This window comes from Aethalodelphis obliquidens, unplaced genomic scaffold (assembly GCF_003676395.1).
Source record: "Aethalodelphis obliquidens isolate GAN/ISIS:26980383/991018 unplaced genomic scaffold, ASM367639v1 scaffold1, whole genome shotgun sequence".
Taxonomy (NCBI): domain Eukaryota; kingdom Metazoa; phylum Chordata; class Mammalia; order Artiodactyla; family Delphinidae; genus Aethalodelphis; species Aethalodelphis obliquidens.
In genome coordinates, this window is record NW_020837945.1 from 68,425,563 (window position 1) to 68,442,142 (window position 16,580).

Genomic DNA, 16,580 nt, shown 5'->3' on the forward strand with positions numbered 1-16,580 from the left:
CTGGCTGTCGGCCGCTGGAGAGGGCCTTGAGGAGACGAAGTAAACCTTAGGAGCCGCTGACCTTGGCTCAGGGCCTGAACGCCAAGACAGCTATGACTTCCCAATCCTGACGCCGCCTCTGGTGTGCTGATCACGTGTACTCATCCAGCAGGTCACGGGTAGCCTTTCTGGGTGCGGTTTCATCAGCTCCAGTAAACCGTGTATTTCTATTTTTAGGACTCCTTCCCCAGTGTCCTGGCCCCAGGTTTCATCGTCTACATTTTATTCCATTCCCTTTGAGTGAATGAAGGAAACACACAGCTCTTCACATCCAGAGCTGGACTCACAGGGACCCAGATCTGGGCCTTCAGTAGCGTCCACAGTGCAGCCTGCGGTGGTTTGGGGTTGAAAATAAAGGTTTGAAGAGCTCCCTCAGCCTGGGTATTAGTTTGCTAGGGCTGCCACAACAGGGAACACAGAACCGGTGGCTTCACAGCAGAAGTTAATTTTTTTCACAATTCTGGAGACCAGAAGTCCAAGATAAGATGTCAGGAGGGTTGCTTTCTCTGAGGCCTCTCCATGTCCATCTTCTCCCTGTGTTTTCACACCGTCTTCCCTCAGTGTCTGTGTCCTAATCTCCTCTTCTTAAAAGGACACCAGTGTGAAGTTGGGTTAGGGTCTACCCTAATGACCTAATTTTAACTTAATTACCTCTCTAAAGACCCTATCTCCAAATACAGTCACATTCTAGGGTAGTTGGCATTAGAACTTCAACATGTGAATTTGGGGCGGGGGACACAGTTCAGCCCACGACAGCCTGCAAGTCCAGAGAACACGAGGAGCCTTGCAATGGCTCATCCAAGGACCGTGGAACCCACAGTTCTTAGCATTTCCCCCTCCTGTGAGGGAACTAACTGGGCCACCACACAGGTGCTTTCTCCTGTCCACACCCCTCCCCCGAGACACACACACACAAACACACACGCGTGCGCGCACATCCACACATAACTTGAATATTTGAGAATACTGCCTTATTTCAGCACTGGGGGGAACATGAAGTAAAAGAAGACAGACTCCAGCCTTTGCAGAGGCCCCTGGTACATGGCATAATGATGTCCACGTGAGAACCAAGACTTTAGAGTCACAAAGTGACGCGAGAACTGTGCAGAACAGCAGCATCCAGAAGGAGTTACTTTGTTAGGACATTGGTCCTCGAACCTGGGTGGACGTAAGCGTTACAGGTGTTGAGGTGCTGCTTGAAGTGCAGATGCTAGGGCTGCTGTCCCTGCAGCTTTGATTCAGGAGGTGTGAATGAAACCCTCAGCCATGGGGTTTTGAGAAACGTCCGCTTATGGAATGGGATGAGCCACTAGGTTCAGGAGAGGCCCTGGCAAGAGGTGAGTGGGCTGGCCAGGTCCAGGTCTCAGCTTCCTGCTGATCACTGGGGGTAGACTCTAAGAGTAGCCAGCCCTTGTCTTAGGGACCAGAACGGAGCAGTGGTTCATCTCCAAGAGGGGCGAGGTGCTCTCTCCTCCGGGCCTTTGGTGCAGGAGGCAGGTTGCTCTTCACACCCGCCTCTCTGGCCTCGCTCTGGTGCCAGTGCTGCTTTACTGGGAAGGACTGAGCAGGGTGGGGCCTCAGGTGAGGTCCCTGGTGCTTGCACTGTGGTTAGAGAGCTGGGGAATCAGAGCATTTATCGTTGCTAATCCCCGCTCCAGAAGCCTGGACACAAATAGCGAGCATGGAGGGTCTCTGTCCTTTCTGTCCATAGTCACCACTGCTGAGCGCCTGAAAAGCACTAGGGTAAGAGCATGGACTTTTTTTTTTTTTTTTTTTTTGCGGTATGCGGGCCTCTCACTGTTGTGGCCTCTCCTGTTGCGGAGCACAGGCTCCAGACGCGCAGGCTCAGCGGCCATGGCTCACGGGCCCAGCCGCTCTGCGGCATGTGGGATCTTCCCGGACCGGGGCACGAACCCGTGTCCCTTGCATTGGCAGGCGGACTCTCAATCACTGCGCCACCAGGGAAGCCCAAGAGCATGGACTTTGGAGTCTAAGAGCCCTGCATGCAGATCGTGACCCCAAGCCGTTTACGTGACCCTGCTAAGCCCCCGCTTCCCATCTGTGAAGTGGAGACGATGCTTTTCCCGTAGGCTTGTCCAGAGAATTAAATTGGATTATCGTGCTTCAGCACAGTGCATGGTGTGTGGAAATACTCAAAGAGAGGAAGCTGTGGGGACGCAGGTTCGTGCCCCGGTCCGGGAAGATCCCACGTGCCGCGGAGTGGCTGGGCCCGTGGGCCGTGGCCGCTGAGCCAGCTCTCATGCGGCACTGTAACTGACAGCACCACCCCCTAAGTGCTAGAACCTTCCCAGCCTTTGCAGCGTGCTTTGATAGCTGTTGCCCCACTTCCTACTCAGATCCTACTGAGGCCAGAGTTTTTATTCCTATTTCCTTGGTGAAGAAACTTAGGTTCAGAGAGGTGAAGGGCCTTGCCTAGGGACAAATAGTGGTTCTTTGGGGAGCTTGGAAGGAATCCTCCAGGCAGAGCATAAACAGCAGATGCTCTGAGATGAAGGGCTGAGGCCACCAGCAGGAGGGCAAGCAGACAGTGTCGGGGGAGGCTGATGGTACTTCCAGGCTTGTGCACACGTGGCCACGCTTGGGTGACTGAGATGTGCCCACCAGCAGGCCAGCCTGGGGAGGCAGGATGCAGGGACAGGGCAGAGCAGAAGGTTGGTGTCAGCCGAAGAGTCCAGGGTGTTTGACAGGGCACCCGGAGGGCAAAGAAGTGGGGAAGACAGGAAGGGTGGGAGGGGCCAGTCTTTGGCACGAGAACAGGGGTGCCGTTAACCAAAACGAAGAAGTTAGGGAAGAAAGCTGTTTTGGGAAATGTGGACGAGAGGGAAGAGTTCTAAGTCTTGTTGGGATTGGGGTGACAGTGGGACCTCCAGGTGGAAATACCTGAAAAACACCTGGAAATAGGGGGCTTGGGTGAGAGGCCAGGGCTCGAGTCATCCTCAGCCTAGGGGATTATGGAAGCCACGCAGAGGGATGAGATCTTACGAGAATTGCAGGGGCACGGAGATAGAACCAGAAGAAGAGAGAAGGCTGTCGGGAAGGTAGGGAAGGGGTCTCTGGTAGGAGGGCTTCTGAAAGGTGAGAGAGGCCGTGGGGTGCCCGGTGCTGCGCTCATGCTGCCCTCGCTGGGTACAAGGCCTGAGGCCTGGTGGTCAGAAGCCAGGTGGTGCTGACGTGAAGGAGGGAGTGCAGGGGGTGCGTGTGGCAGCATGGGGTCCGGACCGCTCCCCAGAGACACTTCTCAGAAGGGAGAGAGAAGTGTGGTTGTAGGGAGGGGGACAAGGGCAGCAAAGGCTTTAAAAGACCCTGGAGATCTATACTTTTGTGAGGCAGAGTGGAGGGAACCAGTGAACAGAAGGAGACTGAAAAATTATCAACCCTTATCGAATGCCTGTCATTTATGAGAGCACATAGGCTCTTAGCAACTGTTAGTTGCTTGACCGACTAGGTGCTTCATACACACTGTCTCTGCTCTTCATAAGGAGCCCAGGAAGTAGGTCTCAGCTGTACTCATTTAGCAGAAAAGAAAATGGAAGCTCAGAGGGGTTTGGTAACTTACCTAAGGTCACACAGGTGATCAGTAATCTGGATTTGAACCCAGACCCACCTCTGTGGCACATGCTGTGTCCACCAGAACAAAGGCTCAGGAGCAGAAGATAATGGAGGGTGCTTCAGGGTCCCAGAAGAGGCAGGAGGGAGGGGAAGGGAGCCCAGGTGCAGGGGCTTCTCCCCATGGCAAGGAGACGACTGGAGAGGTCCTAAAAGCAACTCAGGTCTTCCACACCTTCACAAAATGGCTTCTTAATAGGCTCCTTAGAGGGGATCTTTGCAGATGGTTCACAGTTCTTCATGTTTAAACTGAGGTTTTAAATTCAGTTTTAGAAAGAATGCAAAGTGATTTTTTTTCTCACGTGCTCTCCGAGTGGTTGGGGGCGGCGGAAGCGCTTGCCTGTACACGAGCTTCTCCTAATGACTGTCTCCCCTCTACCCCCGGTTCTTGCAGTCCTGAGTCCCCTCCACCCCCAGAGCCCGCCTGGGAAGAGCAGCAGACCAGCGTGGTGCATCTGGCTGGGGACAACTTCCGGGACACCCTGAAGAGGAAGAAGCACGCCTTGGTCATGTTCTACGCCCCTTGTAAGTAGCTGGGGCGCTCGCTGAGGGGCGAGGGAGAGGGGTGGGCCTGACTGAACTGAGAAGATCCCCCCAGGGACCAGGGCAGCCGCAGGCCGACTCTGGGCTGTCTGCTGTGAGCAGGTTTCATTCCAGGCTGAGGTCCTTCAGAATCCAGGTCCAGCTCTGTCAGGTTCTGTCCTCACATCAGTCCTGAAGCCCTCTGCTTCTGTCTGTGCCAGGGGCCTGCCTTGTAATTTATTCAGTCCCCTCAACTGCCTGGAAACTCCCACCCGGCCGCCTCCTCCCTCCTGTCTTCTCCCTCCATCCCTGCAACTTAGTCTGGCCGCAGGCACTGACTTCACCTTTGAACCCTGCAACTTAGCAGCTGGGAATTCAGCCAGCCCGGTTAGGCCTCTGCTTCCCTCATCTTGCTGAGCACTCCCAGCCCAGCCTCCTTTCCCTGACCTTCCCAAGTGGCTCTGAAGCCATGGATTTGAAACTGGGGTAAAAGTACCGTCATAGTCACTCAGAGGTCCTCACCATGATCCCCACTTTAATCCAAGCCTAAGTGGAAGGAATGACACGTCTGCTAATGTTGGTGTTTGTGGTCTCAAATTTTGTGTATTCCCATTTTCAAGTTGTTCATTGATACCTAAAGGAAAGGCTCTTGGATTTCTCTTCTGTTGCCCTCTCTCTCCCCCAGGTTACAGCTTCGCGTAATGGAATGGGGATAATAAAGCTGGGCTCCACAGAGAAGCAGGCAGCTCAGTCGAGTCCTAACCTCCTGCCCCTACCTCTCCAGTGTCAATAATCTGTAAAGTCTCTCCTCGGTTCTCACTGTCTGGGCAGGTGGCCTCCTGGCCCAGCCTCAGACCCCGCCCTCAGGCAGCTGACACTTCCCTCTGTTTTTGCCTTTTCTTCTGCAAGTGGGCCTTGTGCCCTGTCGGTTCCTTACAGAGCTTCTTGCTGTCCTCCTCTGTCCTTAGAGTAAGCCTGGAAGACTGAGTGGATTTTAAGAAGTTGTCTTCCTTCTGGGCAGAGTTGGGGGTGCAGGACTGAGACTCAGGGGATGGCTGACTTGCCCAGGCCATGGCAGCAAGTCAGTGACAGAGCCCTTCCTGCAGCCTGGGCTGGTGCCCTCCTTTAGTCACAGTCCCGATTCAGAGGGCAATTACTTTCCCGGCAGCCGGCGGGAACCTGGCCAGAGAAGTAGGAGTCCTTGACCAGCCACTGGGTGGATTTGAGAAAGTCCAGACTAAATACTTGCCCTAGAAATGCTCCCCGGGCTTCCCTGGTGGTGCAGTGGTTGGGAGTCTGCCTGCCGATGCAGGGGACGTGGGTTCGTGCCCCGGTCTGGGAGGATCCCACATGCCGCGGAGCGGCTGGGCCCGTGAGCCATGGCCACTGAGCTTGCGCGTCCGGAGCCTGTGCTTCGCAATGGGAGAGGCCACAACAGTGAGAGGCCCACGTACCGCAAAAAAAAAAAAAAAAAAAGAAATGCTCCCCGCTTCCGCTTCCCCCCAGACCTCAGGGGACGCCTACCCTGCTGGGGTGCTAACGACCTGCCTCAAGTAACCGCTGTGTGCTGGATGTTTTCGGGGACCCAGGATACAAGGGAAGGAGGCCTGGTCCCTGCCGGCTTCAAGGGCCTCACAGACTGCCCTGACAAAAATAACTAAACACGGTCCACACGGGGCCCCGTCACTGAGCGACTCACCTGTTGGCAGAGGGCTTGGTGCCTGGAGTCTCCCATCTCCCCTGCTGCACTTTCCTGTCCTGAGCTCTGCTCCAGGCTCCTGAGACGTGTGTGTTCATCAGTGGACAGAGGCAGGGAAAGAGGGAACTAGCTAAAGACAAAAAAAATCTTTAAAATGTTTTCAATGATAAAAATAATATATCCTTATTTATAATTTATGTAGTATATAACATATACTTTTATATAAAGAACCTAAATACTACAGATAAAGGTAGGTATAAAGTAAAAAAGCAAACACCAACCCCCATTTCTCCTCTCCCCCCACTTCCTACCTGCCCATTTTCTACACAGCTCTTCCTCCTGCTGTTTCATTGTTCTCTTCTGTTCCAAGCCCCCCACATTGCTCTGAATCATGGTCTGGTCGTGGTGACTGCCCTTTTTAGGCCAGCTTGGCTGAGTCTCTAGAATTGGAATTTTCTGTCCTGTCCTTGGTCTTTGTTCCTCTTTCCCCACTCTGGGAGGCTGCTTTCATTTCCAGTTACACAGAGGTGGTACCTTGTTAAAGAGCCCAAATTAAAAAATCATGCCTGTTCTGGCCTAACTGACACTTCTGGGAAACATCTTCATGCCCTTTCTAAAACAGCCTCCCCTCTAGTTATTCATCTGCCATGCTCTTTCTTTTGGATAATGAGAAAATGAGATGTACCAGAAGGCTATTAATCTGAGACCTCGATGCTTTAAATTGATGGCAGCAGGAATTTGCACTAGGCTGACAGTGACCTTTATACTTTGAGTAAACAGAGAGGTTAGAAAGGAGAAATGAGTAGTGACACCAGATTTGGGGGAAGGGAGTAACTTATTTCCGGCCAGCCTGATGTCTTAATGGGTGTCCATGTGCCGCTCACAGGGGACCTCTAGGTGCCACAGGGCACACTTTGACGTGCTCTCAACCAGCACGTTGTGCTCTTTATACGTTTTGAAAGCTATATACCATCATTCCTTTGTAGTATGATGTTTTCATGAATTTGAGCCGTTCTTCCCTCTGTTGGGTCAAATTAGTACAGTGTTCTTGTAATTGCCATTAGCACCTGCCATGAGTTCGGCTCTGCGAGGTACTTTATCTCAGTTCTGGTGTAACACGTAACCAGCCTAGCTGTCTTCTCTACTCCTGTGATGGATGCTGGGAAAATCCCCTGAAGCTGCCTCCCCATCACCATCCACGCTGCTCTGGGGCCAGCTGGCCACTCTGCCAGCCAGGCCACATGGGTGGTCCCGCCCATCTCAGGAAAAGGCTCAGGTGCTAAATTCACATGTAGCTCAGCCTTAATTTGGATTCACAAAGCCCTCTGAAACGCCAGTCATTATTATCTTATTTTGAAAAGGGAAAGAGCAGATGAGCCAGGCTGTCTCGGTTCCCTCCCTGCCTGGGTTTCCCCAAGGCCATGGGAGGGCTGTTTGTCAGGAAGCTGGCTGGAGCCAGGTCTGCCCGTGGGGCATCTGGCCTCTCCCACCTGTGTTTTGATCAGAATTAATCACCACAGTCAGGGAACTCCTTCCCTCAAAGCAGTGCTGTTCTCTTGGCAGTTGGGTTCAGTGTCTGGAGGGTGGTTGGGAGGGGTGGGCTTGGGGTTTAATTGGTGAGCACTGAGGGAAGGGCCAGGGAAGCGGGTCTGGGACAGAGTGGCCTGCAGCTTCCTGGGCTTTCTGCTCAGTGGACGCTGCCCCGGGCTTGCTGAAACAGGAGGAAAAAGTGGTCCCACACAGGTCCCAGCCCCGGGCCTGAGACCTGTCACTGGAGCTGGAGGGGCTCAGGGCACCACATACACCTCTGTCCCATCCAGGGCCTCCAAAACTATAGATCCTCGTCCCTGGGTTGGGAACTTCTCAGGCCCTGAGAAGCGTCAGGGACTCCTGGCACCTTATCCTCCTCTCAGCCTGACCTTGAGTCTCCCTTTCCTGGATCTCGGGTTCGGGTGGATTGTGGAGCAGGGAGGAAGGACAGCATGAGGACCAGGGGCCTGGTTTGGCTGCTCAGTCTGGGGTGAGGGCTGCTGGGAACGTGGGAAACAGCGGCAAAGCATGAGTTGCCGGGGTCAGGCAGAGGGCCTGTTCCCAGCCCCCTACGTCCCCAGCCCCACTTTCTCCGTCATGAAGTGGAGAGATTTGCTACTGTCACTGGGGCGAGAGAAGGGACCTTGTGACAGGCTCAGAGAATCCCGAGCATGCGTCCTCCTTTCTAAGCCCAAAGCTCCCGCTGCACCCTGGATCAGGCTCTTATGGACCCTGAGGGCAGCCCTGTGTGGAAGGAGCTTGCAGGGAAAGACCACAGTGTCTGTCTCCCTGACCCCCAGCCTCGTGGGTGTGTGTGTGATGGGAGAGTGTGGGGTGGGAGGTCCTGGGCAGGAATGGACCTGACGCTGCTCCTGCAGAGCCCTCTTGCCAACAGCAGATGCACAGTGGAGGGTCTGAGTGGTGGGGTTGATACGTGAACCCTGACAGTGGGGTGCGCGGGGGGTGGGAATCAGATGAACCCCAAAGTCTGTTGGGTGGAGAGAAACTCCTGGAAAGGCTTCTCTGGAGGTTCCAGGCAGGGCCCCTGGCTCTGCAGCCTCCCCCATGTGTGTAACTCTCTCCTCCCCTCTCACTCAGGGTGCCCGCATTGTAAGAAGGTCATTCCACACTTTACTGCCACTGCTGATGCCTTCAAAGATGACCGAAAGGTAAGGATCCCCTTCCTCTTCACCTCTCGTCCCACCTCCAGCTTCCCCCTGCCACCAGTGCCCACACCTTCCTCCCTTCTGTTCAGGTACCCTCCCTCCCCAGACAGGTTCTGCTGAGACCCGGGGATTCCTGGCAACCAGGACATCCTTTTCACAAGGCAGGATAGAGCAGGCTGCATTTATGCTGCAAAATCAACTAAAAGGGATACACTGAACTGTTACAGCCCTTCCTTGGAGGAGGGGGTGGTAAAGGGGTCATTTTGTTTATTCTTTAGTGTTCAAATATTTTTACGGTAGGATTTGTAGTCATGCATTACTTGTATAATTAAAAGTACAAATAAAAAAAAATCCAACAAAAGTCAACTGGAGGCAGCCAAGGTGGAGGAGAGCACAGCCGTGTGTGCAGAGCCTCATCCCACCTAAGTGAAAGGCTCCTGCAGCTGCTGACTGATGAAGCATAAAATTAACAAGCTAGAGCTGCAGATTGGATTAGAGAGCGGGGAGGGGGCCCCGGGCACATTCCCCCAGGCCGCTCCAGCAGCCAGGGCAGACTCCAAGGCTGAGGGGGTGTATGGCAGGGAGAAGACCCCGGAACTCAGACTGGTGCATCGGGGCTGCTGTTAAACTACGTGAGCTGGAAGACTCTCCAGGCCTCGAGTTCCCTTCTTCTAAAGTCAGGGTGCTGGTCTAGATGGTTTCAAAGGCTCTTCCCAGCCTGGGGCTCCATCGTAGGAACCTGTCCCCTGAAAGACCCCCAAAATGCGCTCACGCACACCCAAGGCCAAAGTCCGGTGCATCTCTGCCTGCTGCCTTATTTTCCCAGGTGGAATTGTCAGGTGCGGCCAGGGCAGGTGGGATACAGATGATGAGATCACCTTGCATCAGCCCTACGGTGGTGGAGATGGGATGGTGAGAGCTGTACAGGGACAGCGAGTCAGAGGAAGCCAGGGTAGGCCACGGGCACGTATGTGAAGACTTAGACTCCGAGCCCCTTCCCTGAACTTGGGGAGTCCCGTTGTCACCCAGAAGTCCTGCCTGTGCCCTTGAGGCACCCTTCACCATCAGGAGGGAATACAAGGACCAGAAAAATTTCTCTCCTCTCCCTGCCACTTGGCCTGCATCGAGAGAGGCACGGCAAGAAGGGACTTTCTGTCTTCCGTCTCCCTCACCACTCCAGCCGATTCTGCCAGCCAGGGCCTGAGCACAGTGGCTGCCTCCAGTCTGAGAGCTCCAGCACAGCCCAGGCTGCTCGTCCCTGCAGGGCTGGGTGCTGGTTGGTGTGGGGAGGCCTTTACTCCCCGGGGCCAGGACTAGACTGGCAGTCTCTCCATACCAACTCCCATCATTCTTCACCCAGAACACTCGGTGCTCTGGACACGCAGGAGAGTGACAGGTGTGGGGGCTTCCTGCCCCACGAGATGCTCAGGTCTCCGCGCTCCAGGGTCTGTGAAGGGAACACATCAGTCCCAACGAGGCCAGGCTGGCCGTGCCCACGGTAGGCAGCTGAGGGCCATTCCTCCTCTTCCCTGTCCCCTCTGCTGATGCAGAGGGGTCCCATTTCCATAGTGACCCCCTCCTTCTCTGAGATACTGATACGCCTTTGCTTACTTGTCTTAACTTGGGCCAGTAATGTCGCTGACCTTTTCCTGGAGTCATTCCCCCTGTTATTCCCTCTGTCCCTCCTTCCAACTTCCTTTATTCCAAGCCAGGCATCACTCTCACTCATTTTCAGGAACACACTTAACTTCTCTGTCCCAGGCAGCCGGCAGGCCTGGGGTTCCTAGAGGCGGCTCTCAGTAATAGCAGGGAAGCCTTCTGTCTCTGGTCTAGGGTACTGGTGCCATGATGGCTGGGTGCTATCCTAGAACTATCAGCTCAGAGCCTCTGGGGGATGGTTCCAGGAATGTGTCATTTTTAAGAGCTGGGTCTTCTGCTGGCCACAGGCTGGTGTTTGGGGACCACTGGCCTGTCCAGCCCTCTCCTTCTCCTCAAGCAGATCAAGGCCCAGAGAGGAGCTGCGTCTCTTGCCCAGGGACGCGCAGTGGGTCACTGACAGCCGGAACTGGGTCTCCTGACTCCTTCCTGACACCCCGTGCTGCCACCTCTGAGCCAGAACTGCATTTTTTTTTTTCCACCCAGAAGTTGGTCCCTGTTCCTTCCCCAATCAATATGCAGTTGGTTGTTCACTTCCATTTTCATAGCCAAAGTCAATATTAGCTCCTGCAGAGATTTATTTTACCGAATCAATAAAGCTGTGTGAGGCAGCCCATATTTTAACTGGGGAGCCTCCCCCTCCCAGGAGGTTACTGGGGACTTTAGCAGTTGACATGCTGCGGGGGAGAAAGGGCTGCACACTGTTAGTGTTGGAAGAGAAGCATTCTGGACGTGGCCATGGAGGACAAGGGTCTCAGGTGGAAGGCTGGTGGGTGCAGGCGGGGGTCAGGGGATCACCGGGCTGGCAAAGTGGGGCCTTTCTCTCCCTCTACCTCAAGGTGTCCCAGCCTGGGGGTAGGGGCTGAGGGAACAGCAATGCAGCACAGCTCCCGGCCAGGTGCAACGTCATCCCAGGAATGGGCTCTGGGGCAGCAGGAGCCCCTCTGTGATTGGCTGACGAGGCTCTGGCCGCGTTGCATGTGCTGTGTGTGGTCCCCCGAGTTCCATCAGAAGGGAAAGCTCCCTGAAGACAGGGACCTCGTTTGTCCTTGAATCCCCCACGGTCTTGACGCCTGAAACCTCTGTAAACATTGGCTAGATGAAGGAACCAGGTGATGTATTTGATGTTTCCTGTGAGCGCCTCTTCTGCTAGTACTTTTAAAGCCTTACGTTGTGTTGTCCTCACAGTCGTTTAGTCAGCTAGGTATTATTACTCATTTTACAGATGAGGAGGTTGACTCTCAGAGATGTTAAAGGATTAGCCCAAAGTTACCCAGCTGGAAAGGGGCAGCATCAGAACTGAAAGAATAGGCATCGTCAGAGGTCTCCCAGATGTGGACTCAGGGCCTGGGACTCTTATGCAGGGGATTTTGGGGGAGGTGGTCTTAGGAAGCAGTTGAGGGGATGGAGGAAGGGAAGCCAGAGCAGGTGTGTTAATGAGCAAATTACTGCATGGGTAACTAGGCTCAGTCCCTGGAGACCTCAGCAGGGACAGAGCCATCCCTCTCAGAGGCGAGAAAGCCAGGGGACATGTCTGCAAGCCCCGTCCATTGTGGGCCTTACTTCTAGCTCCCTTCAGCCAAGAGTTGCAGGTGCCAGTGGCAAGTCAAGTGCTGGGCGAAGGGGACGTTGCAGGGCACGACAGCCACCTACCATGGAACGAATCTAGAAGTCAGTGTATGTTTGGTGCCGTAGGTGAGTCACTGCAGATCTTGAGTGGGTATAAGGGGGGCAGGCGCTTAGACAGGTGAAATTGGGATAGATGTGAAGAGGTTTATTTGCTGCCTTCCTTCCAAAGAGTCTCAGTCACTTCCTGGAGAGGGGCCTGTGCTTGTCTCCCCTCTTCCTACAGAGACTGAGAGCAAAGGAGCCTTTGCAGCCAGAAGTAGCATTTCATGTATGTGGCTGGCAGCTGTTCGAGGGGATTCAGAATGAGGACCCATTTTTATTTTAGTCAATTTGTAAAACTGTACACGACATTTCCCACTGCTTCCCACATTTCCCCATTTTAATGTATACAAATTAAATTCATAATTTAAACTGGATGCAGGGAGAGCAGCGGCCCGGAGCGGCGCTCATCAAACGCTTTCACAGCCTAGCAGGGGAGTGACAGCCCCTAGCCGAGGGCTGGACACAGAGGCTGCCCCACGTGCATGGTACCCCCCTGGGCCGGCCGCTCAGCATCTGCCCCGAGAAACGGGACCCTGAGGACGGCCAGAGGAGGCTCTGCCTCACGTTTCTGAATAATTCAGGAAGGTCTTTGGAGGGCAAGCTGGGGTTCTCAGAAGCCTGCAGGGCGCAGGCAAAGGGCAAGTTGACCCTGCCTGAAGGAGACAGCCGCCCTTCCTTTCCAGCCACACGTTGCCTATGGGAAGGCAGGGCAAGGGCCCTCAGATTTGGCTTTTAAAGAGAAGCTGGAGAGCCAAGCTTTACATAAAATCTTCTGGCTGTTTTTCTAGGTTGGCAGCTAATTCAGATTTATGTTTTTAAAATATTCTGCGTGGGCCAAATAGAACAGGACTGAGAGCCAGATAGGGACTGCGTGCAGAGTTTGCAGACTCTGCTCTAAGAAGTCTCATCATGTAGAACGTAACGTAGCCGAAGAGGTAGAAGGGGGGCGTGAGGGCGGGTGAGGGAGGATGAGCGACTGGTAACCAGAGTGCAGGCCACAGCTCACTCTTCACTGCCTGTCAGCGCTGCTGCCTGCGGAACGGTAGCCCCGCTCACCTGGGCACAGGTAAGAGGCCGATAAGCGTTGACTGCTGGCGGCCTGCAGGGCTCTCCTACCTGGAAAGGGGGCCTCCACCCAAATGGAAATAACCAGCAGCCAGAGAACTCCGTGAGACACGGCTGTTCAGTAGTTTTAAACCTCCGGCGTGGTAGTAGTTCTGCCAGGGCTCCTGCGTGGGTTCCAGCCCTCGGAGGCACGGCGCCCATTCCTCTCCCAGGCCGGTCCCAGCATGGGCTGGTCCTAGCTGGGTGCTCTCTCCTCGGGCCTTCACGCAGCTGGCTGCCTCCTCATCACTGAGGTCTCAGGTCAAATGTTATCTCCTTGGAAAGGCCTCCTTGGCCTTCGTGGCGAAAGCAACCCCTCTGGCCGTGGTCCTATCCAAGCACCCTCTTTTGATTTCTTCAGAGCGTCCCTTGGACTTTGCAGTGATCTCACTTGTGATGTGTCTGTTAACTGCCTGCCTGCAGTAAGAATGTCAGTCGCTTGATGATGGACTTTGTCAAGGTCACCACTGTCCTCTTAGCATCTAGAACAGGCTTGGCCCATAGCAGGACTTCCATCAATGCCTCCTCTCCTCAGAAGCTGCTGGCCCCTCTTCTGTAATGCTTGTGGATTGCCGTTGCCTTTAATTGACCCTCTCCCCTCCTTCCCTGCTCTGTGACCCTCAACAGGAGAAAAGTTTCCCATGTCTGCTTTTTACCCTCTTATTGGGAAAGAACAATAAATAAGGAAAAACTACCCTGCATGTGGAATTTGTTCAGTGGGCAAGAATAGGCCAACGGCCAGTTAACCTCCTTCTGACCAAAAACTGTTTGCTTTACTCATGCTGAACTCTGTCCCGGTTTCTGGAATGTGCTCCCCTGGCTGGAACGGGCTTCTCCTCCGCCATCAGGCCTTGGCCCACGTGGCAAACTTTGCAGAGCGCCTCTGTGCCACTCCCTGGGCCGTCTTGGCACCCTGGACCACCTCCACACACCTCCTGTCATGCCTTGGATTCACCTCTTTATCCAACTCCCTGACCAGATGCTGAGCTCCTACTGGGGACAGAGCTTGTGTCCGGGGCCAGGAGGAGTCATTCTAACAGCAGCTAACGTGTACTGACCATTCACCGTGTGCCAGGTTGTGTGCCCTTTCACCTCACCTGACTTCTCTCACTCAGTCTTCATAATGTCCTGACAGTCTAGGTACTGTTATCTCCATTTTACAGACGAGACGTTGAGGCCCCAAGAGGCTGGTAATTCTCCTCAAGTCTTCATATGCAGCCCAGCCAAGAGTTGCACGTGGGAAACTTGACTCCAAAGCTCTTATCCTTAACCTTGGTCCTACCCTGCCTCCCCCAGAAGGTGTTCAGGAAATATGAGTTGATGAGCGAATGAGTCCCACAGAAAGCATCACAAAACTCGTGGTGTTTACAGATGCTTTCAAGTCATAATTTCCTTTACAGTCATTACACTCTTGATTTTAAAGGGTAGTCTGAGGGCATTCCAAGCTAAGTCCCCTAACCTCACCTGTCTGCCTGGGGGGTTGAAAACAGGCAGTCTCAGTCTCGGTGGAGCTATGGAATGGGGATGCTTTGCTTCAGCGTATCCCTGCTTTTGGGGAGGAGATCCAAAAGCAGATGATGTGGGTCTCAAGTACAGCCTGGTCCAGGCCTCAGCTCTCAGACTGGAGACCCCCGTGCTGACCCTCCCTTTCTTCGGCCCCACAGATTGCCTGTGCCGCAGTTGACTGCATCAAAGAGAAGAACCAGGACCTGTGTCAGCAGGAGGCCATCAAGGCCTACCCCACTTTCCACTACTACCACTACGGGAAGTTTGCAGAAAAGTACGACACCAATCCGACGGTGAGTTGCAGGGAGGCACCTGCCCCAAGCTCTGTCTGCTGACGGGCAGGGAAACAGCCACTGAGGAGGCTTCCCGGACAGCACAGAGGTCAGCTGCAATGCTCAGAGCTGAGAAGGCAAGACTCTGGCCGGGCTGAAAGAAAATCTCAAGGGGTTTTCACACAAGTCTTGGCCCCAGAACCGGGGGGTGCAGGGGTGTGGTGCGGATTCCAGGGTGCAGGACAGTTTCCTCACCCACTTTTCAGGGCTTCTCTGTAGCCAAGCAGACCCTCCCCACATGGCCAGCCATCGCCACCCCCCATCGGCTCCCCCTGCCCCCACCTCCGCCCGCTCCCCCACGGCCCTGCTCCCCCACCCCCCGGCCTCCTCTCTGTGTCCCGAGGAGTGAGCACGCGGTGGCGGTCAGGGAAGGGGAGTAAGGAGGCGGGGGGCACACATCCGCATCAGGTAAAAGTTCCTTTTTTTTCTCTTTCCCTCCGCTACAGGAGTTGGGATTTACTAGTTTTATTCGAACACTCCGGGAGGGAGACCATGAGAGACTAGGAAAGAAGAAGGAGGAGTTGTAATTTCTGCCTCAGAGAAAGCTTTTCCATTACACTGTGAAGGATACCTGTTTTGTTGTTGTTTCTGAATTTCCACGTGTTCTGAAGATGAAGTTTTTTATAGCCGCTTACGGCCGTTTTGTACAATTTTGAAATAAAATTAAACCAGTTGTTTGGTGGTGTGGGTTATTTCCAGGGAGCCTGTTCTAACAGATAGATACCCGTGTTCTCCCTCCTTCCACGTCCTCTCCTGGGAGGTGGAGAACCCCACGCCAGCCCAGAAGGGACTGGGGGGCAGGGGGGTGAGGAGGGAGGCATGGGATACGGGCCCCTGTCAGCCACTGGAGAGCAGGACAGCGGAATCAGACCGCAAAATATCCTGTTGGAAAATGACTGATTTTGAGGGGAAACACGTTAAGATGATCAGGGAAAATGGGATTGTGACGCTGACGGGAACCAAGCATTAGCTTTTTCTGGGTCATTGCGGTTTCAGTTTTGGCGTTTTCCTGGAATGCATTTACATATTTCTCTTTCTCTGGCTATTTCTGTCTTCTCCTGCTCTCTCCATTCCCTCCCAGCTCTCCCTTTAAAGAAGAGTAAGTCTCCACTTAGGGATGAGTGCAGCTGTCCAGCCCAGGCTGGAAGGGGCATCTCAGGTGGACTGGGGGAGGGGCCTTTGTGCAGCTGCTTGCTCGGCACACTGGCTGGAAGGGACGGTGTGTGGGACGTGGTGGCCTCTCCTCCGTGTGCAGATGCCGGTCTGTAAACCAGCTCCCCTCGCCCTGCCGCAGGAACCTCCACATCTTCGCACTGCGTTCTCATGGATGGGCGCCACCCAGGCCCCACTCTGTCTCTGTCACGTCTCTCTCCTGACTCTTTCCCACTAGGTCTGCTTTCTGCATCCCTGCATGACTAACACCGGGCCTGTGCCCAGTGATGCTGCCAGAGCTGTGGTCCTCCTCCGTGGGGAGAAGAAGGGAGTAGAACAGCTTCACTCCCCTGTCTTGACTTCGTGGTAAGCGGCAGTCCTAGCCTTGGGCTCCTCGGGGAAGTTCAGAGGTGGCATTGCCAGAGCTGCAACACTGGGCAGCGCACTTTGGTGGCCTTACAGGGGAGTTGGCCTGTGGGCACAGCCCTGTTTCCTGGGCCGGCCCATCCCTTGCAGCCCCTGCCTTCTTTCTGATGTGTCCCCCAGGGCGGGGGTGAGAGCCGCAGAGCTCCCCAT

At 54.4% G+C, this 16,580-nt stretch overlaps 1 protein-coding gene across 1 annotated transcript in view; it reads left to right on the forward strand.

Moving 5' to 3' along the window:
* PDIA5 (protein disulfide isomerase family A member 5) overlaps positions 1-15,529 on the forward strand; it is a 92,484-nt gene extending 76,955 nt beyond the window's left edge. Inside the window, exons 14-17 of the mRNA XM_027106550.1 lie at positions 4,061-4,191; positions 8,516-8,586; positions 14,679-14,813; positions 15,299-15,529. Coding sequence (XP_026962351.1) covers positions 4,061-4,191; positions 8,516-8,586; positions 14,679-14,813; positions 15,299-15,379 — 418 coding nt within the window. The 3' untranslated portion in view covers positions 15,380-15,529. The remainder of the gene's footprint in view (positions 1-4,060; positions 4,192-8,515; positions 8,587-14,678; positions 14,814-15,298) is intronic.
* Positions 15,530-16,580: the final 1,051 nt, after the last annotated feature.